This window comes from Otolemur garnettii, unplaced genomic scaffold (assembly GCF_000181295.1).
Source record: "Otolemur garnettii isolate 467f Iridium unplaced genomic scaffold, OtoGar3 scaffold00112, whole genome shotgun sequence".
Classification (NCBI taxonomy): domain Eukaryota; kingdom Metazoa; phylum Chordata; class Mammalia; order Primates; family Galagidae; genus Otolemur; species Otolemur garnettii.
This window is the reverse complement of record NW_003852507.1, coordinates 3,181,300-3,191,279: the sequence shown is the minus strand read 5'-3', so window position 1 is coordinate 3,191,279 and position 9,980 is coordinate 3,181,300. Positions and strand designations below refer to the sequence as shown.

Below are 9,980 nucleotides of genomic sequence, written 5' to 3'. Positions count from 1 at the left end.
AAAAAAAAAAAAAAAAAAATATATATATATATATATATACACATATAAAAATTTAAAATGCTATGCTAAACATTTAAAGTTTCTTAGGATATATTATAAAAGTGGAATTGTGAGGCCAAAAAGTCTGAACAATATTAAGGGACTTGATATCCATATCCAAAAACCTTTTTATAAAAATTGCCTCTGTTCACAATTCCACAGACCACTAAGACTAAATAAAAACAAAACCTTTGCCAATCTGATAGCTGATAGCTTACTGTTCTTTCAATTGCATTTTTATAGTTCGTTAGTAAACTTCTTAAAATATAAATGCTTAAGGCCGGGTGTAGTGGCTCACACCGGTAATCTCAGCACTTGGAAGGCAGAGATGAGTGGACTGCCTGAGCTCACATGTTCGAGACCAGCCTGAGCCAGAGCAAGACCACTCACCCACCCTCAGTCTCAAAAAAAAACAGCCAGATGTTGTAGCAGGCGCCTGTAGTCCCAGCTACTTGGGAGGCTGAGGCAAGAGAATTGCTTAAGCCCAAGAGTTTGAAGTTGCTGTGAGCTGTGATGCCATAGCATTCTACTGAGGGTGACAAAATGAGAGTCTGTCTCAAAAATAAATAAAATAAATACGTAAGTACTTAGTATGATCTACATGTTACTGTTGGTCCATTTTCCTTCTACTCTGTAAGAACTTTTCATGATTAAGGATATTAAGCTTTTTTTCATATTTGTTCCAAGTGTATTTCCTATATTTTATCATTTACTTTGTTTTTTGAGTAGAGATCTTTTTAAAGTTTTATGCAGTCAAATCTGTTCACCATTTCCTTTGATTCCTTCTGTCACTTTTTTGCTTCATATATCATTACTGTAGAAAGCAATCAACATTCGCTTCTTTTTGTTCTTTTTAAAAAATGGTTCTAACTTTTATTCAACTCAAATATAGCCAGAACTTATGTGGTACCTTGTGGTGCATGGTGAAGATCAAGACCAAACTTAATTCATTTCCCACTCTCGTTTGTTTGTTTCTTTTTCTTTCTTTTTTTTTTTTTGAGACAGAATCTCACTATGTCATCCTCGGTTGAGTGCCATGGCATCATAGCTCAGAACAACCTCAAACTCTTGGGCTCAAGAAATTCTCTTACCTCAGCCTCCCAAGTAGCTGGGACTATAGGTGCCCACCACATATCCAGTTATTTTTTGTTGCAGTTGTCGTTGTTTTAGCTGGCCCGGGCCAGGTTTGAACCCGCCAGCCTGGGTGTATATGGCCAGCACCATAACCACTGTAGTGTACATGCACAGAGCCCCAATCTTATTTCTTAAATGATTTAGTGAGTTTTTAAACTTGTAATGCTTCAGTATTAATCTGTTTTTTTTAAAACTAATTTGACTCCTGACTCTTGAACATCAATGTTCTAATTATTACACTGTTATAAAGTGTTCAAGTATCTCTAACATGAAATCTCTGCTTTCTTTCCTTTCAATATTTTCTTAGCTTTTCTTGTACTTTTAGGTAGAATTTGTCCATTCTCAATCCCCAAATTCTATGGCTATTTTGACAGAATTGCATCAAATTTGTAATAATGTAGGAAGAATTATTCATGCAGAAATTCAATATGCCTATCCATGGCACATCTGTCAAATCTTTTCTTATATTAATATTAATCAGCCAAGTTCTATACTTCTGTTTTGTCAGTCTTCCACATTCTTGTTAAGAGTTTTACTTCTGCATCTCTTATTTGGGGAAAAAAACAAATAGTGACTTAGTCTTTTTTTTTTTTTGAGACAGTTTCACTTTGTTGCCCTTGGTAGAGTGCGGTGGCATCATAGCTCACAGCAACCTCAAAGTCTTGGGTTCAAGTGATCCTTTTGCCTCAGCCTCCTAAGTAGCTGGGACCATAGGCGCCTGCCACAATGCCTGGCTATTTTTAGAGATGGGATCTCACTCTTGCTCAGGCTGGTCTCAAACTCCTAAACTCAGGCAATCCATCCACCTTGGCCTCCCAGAGTGCCAGCATTACAGGTGTGAGCCACTGTGCTTGGCCAGTGACCTAGTCCTGATGAACTGTTAAAGCTTTTAATTATCTAATACACAAAAAAAATCAAGGTGTTTGAATGCAGGAAAAAAAAGTTTTATATATTACGGGACGAGAGGGAAAAGGAATAAAATATCAAGAAACAGCTGAGAAGAGATTGACATTTACACTACTATACGGTATGGAGATGGACAGATACAAGAAGTAGATGTTAAACTTATGAGACTTATTAATACCAAGTCAAGACTGACTCTGGACCCTATATTATGCACCACCACACTCTCCACAAACTGTACACATACAATAAAATCATAGTTCAAAGTCAACCTGAAGAAAAGAGAAAATGACTATTTTCCTAAAATCAAGGAGACAGCGTGGCTACTTTGTGTGGAATTTTCTGCCAAGAGGAGAAATGCTGAGGCTGATTAAAGTGAAGCACTTCACTTACAAAGGGAAGAAAATACTTTGTAAGAAGTCCAGAGACATGTACCAAAATCTTCCGCCTGGCTTTTTTTTTTTTGAGACAGAGTTTTACTGTCACCCTCGGTAGAGTGCTATAGCATCACAGCTCACAGCAACCTCTAACTCCTGGGCTTAGGTGATTTCTCTTGCCTCAGCCTCCCGAGTAGCTGGGACTACAGGCGCCTGCTACAACACCCGGCTTTTTTTTTGTTGCAGTTTGGCAAGGGCTGGTTTGAACCCACCACCCTTGGTATATGGGGCCAGTGCCTTACCCATTGAGCCACAGGCGCCGCCCCCACCTGGCTTTTATTATTAGAATTTTGGTGGATTTCTCAATGTGGCCTACCAGGAAGTTCCTTTAGTTATAGGGCAACACAGATATAAAATTAGAAGAGGGGAAAAAAGTAAAAACTATAGTAAGTGAATGATTTCATTGGCAAATTCTGAAATGAAAGCATTTTCTTTGAATTTGCTTAGAATATTTGTTAGTATTAAAGAAAATTATCTTTACTTACTAGATTTGCTAAATCCAGAAATACACTCTTCCAAAAATTCTAATGTGAGGTGTGGCTCATTGGCTGCCAGTGTCTTACTAATAGAGACAATAAAGAGGGTGTTGTTGGCAGGGATACATAAACCTGATGTCTCTAGTAACTGGCCCTCGATTTTTAAATTAAAGGTACAAGTTAAGGCACACAGAAGATTATAGGCAGCTGACCTAGGAGAAAACACAAATGAAGTTGTTTTAAAATGTATTTTTCCTTATAAATCCAAATTTTTTTGTAATATACAACTTGTGGTTCTCTTACAAAGCATAGTCAATTACTTTTAAATTTTATGATCAATTAGAGACGTTACGATTCTATCTAAGATACCCATTGGTCATTTAGGGAATTTTTTGTTCTGAGACAAAGTCTTACTCCATCACCTGGGCTAGAGTACAGTGGCTTATAGCTCACTGTGCCTCAAAGTCCTGGGCTCAAGCAATCCTCCTGCCCTGGGCTCCTGAATAGGGACTAGAAGCATCCACCACCATGGCCAGCTAATTAAAAGGTAGATTACTGACATAACCAGAAGAGCACTATGAGGCTCCTAAGACAGAGGTGTTATAGGTCTACCTAACAGACATTTTACTGGGACATCAAACAAGAGATTTAGGGGCTTAATGTGGACCAATAAAAATAAAGTCAGAATAAGGCACATCCTTGTTTTAGTAAGTTCTCTCCCTGCTAGATCCAGTTATAATGGAGATCATAAGAAGAGAAATGAGACAACCTCTCATCAATTTCTAATGTTAAAATCTTTAATCAGCATCTAATGAATTTCATTGTTTGTCCTAAAAGTTACACTACAAACTAGAGATCAAAACCAAAATTAACTTATAATTAAGTTCCCCCCATTTTTCCTTCTGTCACTTTAATACCTCATATACAACCTGTGAAAACAAAACCCTGCAATATCCAGGTTCCATTAAGATCAAAGTTCACTTCCAATGTCTGAAAAGGTATCTAAGCACTTTAGGAGATAGCCCCAAAAATTCAAGACTCAATTTAAAAATTTTTATTTTTCTGCCTCATCTAGCAAATAAAAATAGTTTGACTGTTCGGTGTTCCTGAAATTCTGTTATACTAATATATTTATGCAATAATCATAACTAGAGGGGAAGTTGCTGAAATTTAAGTCTGCTTAAAAGCTTTTTTTCCTGAAATGACATGCTTCAGCAAAAAGCAGAAGCTGTCACTTGCTTTGTAGCACTAAAGATGTGTATGGGTCTTCCCAGGCTAGTAATTATTAGAAGGTTGTTAGGACTCTTCTACAAAGAACTCTGAATTAGAAATTATAGCTTCATTTTTCCAAAAATGAGAATATTAAATATTACTGCTTCCAAGTTTATGTATCTTTCAGTAACTCCTAGAAATTCTAAGTTATATTATTTTGACATTAACTTTTACTCTGTATTTTTCAAAAGCTGTAAAGAATTGAGCTTCTTCAGCCTGGGGGTAAGTATTATAGACCCTTCTGATAAAATTAAAGCTAACCATACACAAAATTCTGTGCACAATTTCTTGGAGTTCATGGACCCCACAAGCTTATTCAGGCAAAGAAATCTTGATATTTGCAATGTTAATGGCCCACTATAAACCTGGGCTATGTTATACCCAGGGAAAATTTTTTGAAGCTTTTAAATTCACAGCCATAAAAATCGTGATAGTCCCAGGATTCTTGAGACAAAGAATTATCCTAACATGAAAAAGATGGGAGAGAAGGGAGAAGAGGTACAAAGAGATGTTGGCTGGGAGGGAAAAGGCAGGGGGGAAAATACACATACTACTATTTCCTAAGCACTAGGCTGCTATACTATCCTACCTCACGTACAATTTATTAAACCATTGTAGGGTATATAAGGAAGGCACCATAACCTTTATTTTACCAATGAGGAACCAGAGCTCAGAGAATATTAGTACCTTGCGCAAAGTCACACAAAGCTAGAAAATAGGGATTAAAGTTTAAACTAAATCTACTGACTGCACAGGCCAGGTTCTTTCCACATGCAATGTTCAAATTACTAAGCCTAAAAAGAACCAAATACGCTTTGCTCCAGATGACACATTTATCATAAATTTCTTTCAAGAATCTTGTTAAATGAGATAGTTGCAACTATGTTACTGACTTATTAAACAAAGGAAGACTTCCTTTGTCAAACAATGATAATCTGATTTAGCTGTTCTGAAACTTAATAGTGATATATTTTAAACATGGAAAAATTTAATTAGAAGACTCAGAGTAGGGGAAACAATTTAGGAGTAGATTCTCTAAAAAGGGATTTTGGGGGCGGGGGGGAACTGCCATGGTATCTGTTTTAGATGAAAGTTTCCCAGAGGAAAAAACATATTGGTTTAGTATGAATCACCCTATTCAAAATACCACAGTCCATGTGAATATCCCCTAACTTGATGAGGTCACATTGGTTAACCAACATGGCATACCTTCCAATTTACAGTATTAAGGTAGAGGCTGCTTTCAAAGCTTACCAAGAAGTCTCATATTAAACGAAAGAAACTCACTTATAACTTTGACTGAAATGGTTCATGATTTATATAACTAAAACATTTGTACACCCATGATATTCTGAAATTAAAAAAAAAAATAAAAGCAACAAAATCTAAATGAAGTTGAAATAAACTTTTAAAAAACTTACCGTAAACTGGGATCTGAACTGCCTAAATTAAGTAATGCGATATTAAGTAACGTCCCAGGGACGTCTTTTGGCCGAATCTTGGTGTGCTGGGGGATGGAGTCAGGTTGTGACAGCTCCCAGCGGGTCCGAATGTGAATGATAGACTGGACAATGGCTTCACACTCCTGGTGCATGAATGTGAGCGGCGTGCCCTGGTTTGCAATTGTTAAGGTAAACTGGTTCTCATCCACTAGGCAGATCTCTTCAATTTCCGAGGCATAATAGATATCATTTAGAAAGACTGACTGCCCTAGGACTTTTGTTCGCTCTGCTGAGGTTACCTGAACAGCAGTAGAACCAACCTGGAAAGTAGTGGTAACGGGTAGAGCAAAGAAGAATTAAATTCCATTACATAGACTCCTAAGAGGCTCCCAAAACCAACTAGCACACTGTTTTGCATTTGGAAGAAATATCACCATTATACAGGGTGGACTTAAAGTTCATGTGCAATTTAAATAGTGTAACGTAGTAAACTGCACACGAACTTTAGGGACACCCTGTATATTCAAATAATAATTATTGTGATAAGTGCTCTCCAAAGAAACTAAAAACATCAAAATCAGTTAATTTTGTTTTAAAAATAGGTCAAAATCCTATAGAAAAGTACTGATTTTATCCTCAAGGTTCATGTTCTTCACTCTGCAAAAGGCCAATAATAACCAGAACTCTCACTAGGTACTTTCCATTCTCTACATGTTCCTACCATTCCACTGACACATAGCAAAGTGGCCTCTGTACAACATTCTTCTGCCTCTGACCAAACCTATAGTACAACTAAGTGTATAGCTCTCACGTCCATGAAGATGAAATCTTGGTCTTCTCACATCTAGGTTTACGTGATGTTTGACACTAAAAACAAGAAATCATACCCCTAGAAGCCAATATTTTACTTGACATTTGATGACTATGGGGACACCCAGAAAGGCCAGAATATAGTCTAGTTAGTCAAGAAAGGCAAGGAGTCACTTACAAACCACAGATTGAAACTTACTTTAATAGAAACTTTGGTGTCTTTGTGGGCGAGTTTGAGTGCATTGTGGAATACCTTCAGGTCCTCTTCTAAAGCCAGTGTGGCAGCTGGTAGTTTCTGTTGTTCATGCTCTATGTGCTCAGCCAGTTTCCCAGGACAGTCTATGAAAATGAGCCTCTTGCTACCTTTGAGGCCCGTCAACAGCCGTTCATGGTATTTGGTGTACTCCCTCACCCAGGAGTTGCAGTTATAGATATAGACTGCAGAGACATTGTCATAAGCAAAGCCAGGGAAAACAACAAACCACTTAGACAGAAAGTCTGTTTTAAAGCGATTACTAGGTCCAGTATGGGTAAGGTCCACTACAATTTCATATGGCTTTGCATAATATGGCTTTAAAGTCAATAAGACGTGATATATCAGCAAATCTCCATTAATTTGCCCAGTTTTGAACCTAAGGAAGATGACAAAAAAAGAATGGATTAACAGAATTCTGAATTAATATACAGATGCTACTAGTCTATTTTATCTCTCTATATTCTAATTAGCTTTCCAGAAATAATATAAAACAGCTATTCAAAGTCTGATCGGTTGTTTTTCAGACACTGAGAAATAAGGCTAAAGTAAAAGGGAAGAACCAAATCTTTAACTCAAAAATTTTGAGCAAGAGCAACAAAGAAAACTTTCCCCCTCAATCAGGAAGGGAAGAGGACAGTGAGGATTGGCTGACTGCCTACCCGCTCCTATCTGGAGCTTTAGCCAATTCATTTATTCCATCTTGACCAGAGCCTGGTTCAGCAAATAACACATGACTCAAATTGAGACAGCCAGGGACAAAGAAGTTCGATTTAGGGACTTCAGCTTAAACTGTTGAGATACGATGCTTTTCTTTTCCGATGTTTATACACAAAAGAATATAAAGCTCTGAGAGTTGCTAGCTTCTATCTTGAGATATGGAAGAAAAGCTTGCCTAAAAACAGAAGAGGAGCTGACAGATGAAAAGAGAAACTGAAGGCCTGGTTGTATAATTTAAGCCGTAAAGTAAAGCCTCTCCTGGGGTCAAATTTATCCCTGGGTTTTTCAGTTGTATAAGCCAATAAAATATTATTTTTTGATTAAGCCATATTAGATCACAATATGCTGCTTAAAACCAAATGAAGTGAATTCACCACTAGTGAATGTGAGTAACCATGGTAAAGACCATAAAAAGGCCCTGAAAAAATGATGCTAGAATTTCAAGTCTAAACAACCCATATTAACTCAGATCAACGTTGTCTAGATTTCATGACTTTGGTGACTAATATTCAATATTAGTAAGTAAAGGAAGACAAATACCATTACCTCAGAGGTAAGATAATGTGTATAAAAATACGATTAGATAGAAGGAACAAGTTCAAAGCAGGGTGAGTACAGTTTAAAAATAATTTATTGTATTCAAAATAGCTAGGAAATCTAAAATGTTTCCAACACCAAAAATAATGAATAAATAAATAAATAAATATTTGGGATGAATATCCCGATTACCCTGATTTGATCATTATACATTGTATGCATTATCAAAAATATTGCATGTACTTCATCAATATACAATTATATCAATAAATCTTCAAAATAAGATAAAAATATAATAAGTTAAATGATTCTAAAACAAAACAGAATTATTTCAAGATAAAAGATATGAGGCAGGGGGAGGAGCAAGATGGTGGCCAAGTAACAGCTTCCTTGCAACTGGGCTCGGTGAGTCTGGGGAGAGAAGACTTCAGGCATCTCTGGCTGGTGGGATTGGCCCAGAAACATCCCTCTGGGGACACAGGGAGTCAGTGAGGGACTTCTGGATCCCATGAGGAGGACAAAAGCAGTGGAGAACTGGCAAGTGGTTGCGTGTGTTCGTTGGGTCTAATCCCACTGGCAGTTGTAAGTACAGCAGGAGTGAGATTGCAAACTGGAAAGGCCTTCCCTGTGAGCTGTTTTGTTTTGTTTTGGACTTGGCACTCAGTTGAACTATCTTGGGAGAGCTTGGGCAAAAGTGCAGAGGACTTTAAACATTGTCTAGGGCCCCAGACTGAGCTGCAGAGCTGGGCAGAGCTAAGAGGGTTCGGCTGTGGGCCACGAAGCCCCTGTGGGAAAACTGCCCCAGCAAGATCTGCCCTCAGTGTTACAGAGCGAGGATTGGGCAGGAGACCTTGTGGGAGTAATCCAGTGACTAAGCAGCCTAAAGGCTGGGACTGAGATGCCTTACAGCCTTGGCCCTCAGGGGCATAGAGTGAGACGGGTTTTGGCACATTGGGCAAGTGGACAGCCACTTTAGGAGTGATCCCAGTAATAAGTGCATTCCTGGGAAAGCTTCTGCTGAGCCAAGGTTAGCAGTTTAAAGTGGCTTTTAAGCAGGCTGAGGAGAGATTTAGCCTCTCTACCCTGCAGGGTTTGAAAAATAAGCAGACGCCTCCAGTCTCCATCTTGTATAGCTGTATCAGCATTGTGATTAACATCTCATGCCCCAGAAGATCACCTGTTGCCCAGACAGTATTCAGCAGGATATATATACTGCTTTGTTTTTTGTTTTGTTTTTTACTTTCAACATTTTCCCTCTAGATTTTTCTAGTTTAAATATAATTTTCCATTGTTGCCTTTTTTAACAACAATGTTAAAGTTCTTTTTTAGAACTTCATTTTTACTAGTGTTTCTATTCCTATTATTTGATTCCCCTCCAATTTTATCCCATAAAGTTTTCTCTTTGCTTGTTTTGCTTTAATTTGTAGCATTTTTGTCTTTCTTCTCTACTTGGTGGAGGTGGGGTACTGTGTCTGATCAGGCTGACAAAGAGCTGCTGACCTCAAGAGAACCACCCAACCTGGCACTCCTAGAAGTTGGGGCTTTTTAAGGTTCGGTCAAAGTACCCTACTGTACACTGATATTGCTCCTGTCTCCCTCTTTCTGTGCCTCTCTTCTTTTTGTCAATATTCCCTTTTATTCACCCCCTCTCCTTTCTCTTTTTTCTTTTTTCCCTTGTTGTTCTTCAGTCTTCTCATCCTTCTGGTCCTGTACCAAAAGAACTCACTGAAACCCTAGTCCATGACTCAGCGCCTGTGGCTCAAGTGGCTAAGGTGCCAGCCATATACACCTAAGGTGGCAGGAACGAATCCAGCCTGGGCCGCCAAACAACAATGACGGCTGTAACCGGAAAAAAAAAAATAGCCAGGTGCTGTGGCGGGAGCCTGTGGTCCTAGAAACTTGGGAGGTGGAGACAGGAGACTTGCTTGAGCCCAGGAGTTGGAGGTTGCTGTGAGCT

At 38.3% G+C, this 9,980-nt stretch overlaps 1 protein-coding gene across 3 annotated transcripts in view; it reads right to left on the bottom strand.

Moving 5' to 3' along the window:
• NF1 (neurofibromin 1) overlaps positions 1-9,980 on the bottom strand; it is a 293,662-nt gene that overhangs the window by 42,587 nt on the left and 241,095 nt on the right. For all 3 annotated transcript variants that reach the window (XM_003797210.3, XM_023517507.1, XM_023517506.1), the window contains 3 exons: positions 6,713-7,145; positions 5,683-6,023; positions 2,999-3,201 (listed from right to left, as the gene is read on the bottom strand). In XM_003797210.3, the coding sequence (XP_003797258.1) occupies positions 2,999-3,201; positions 5,683-6,023; positions 6,713-7,145 (977 nt within the window). The remainder of the gene's footprint in view (positions 1-2,998; positions 3,202-5,682; positions 6,024-6,712; positions 7,146-9,980) is intronic.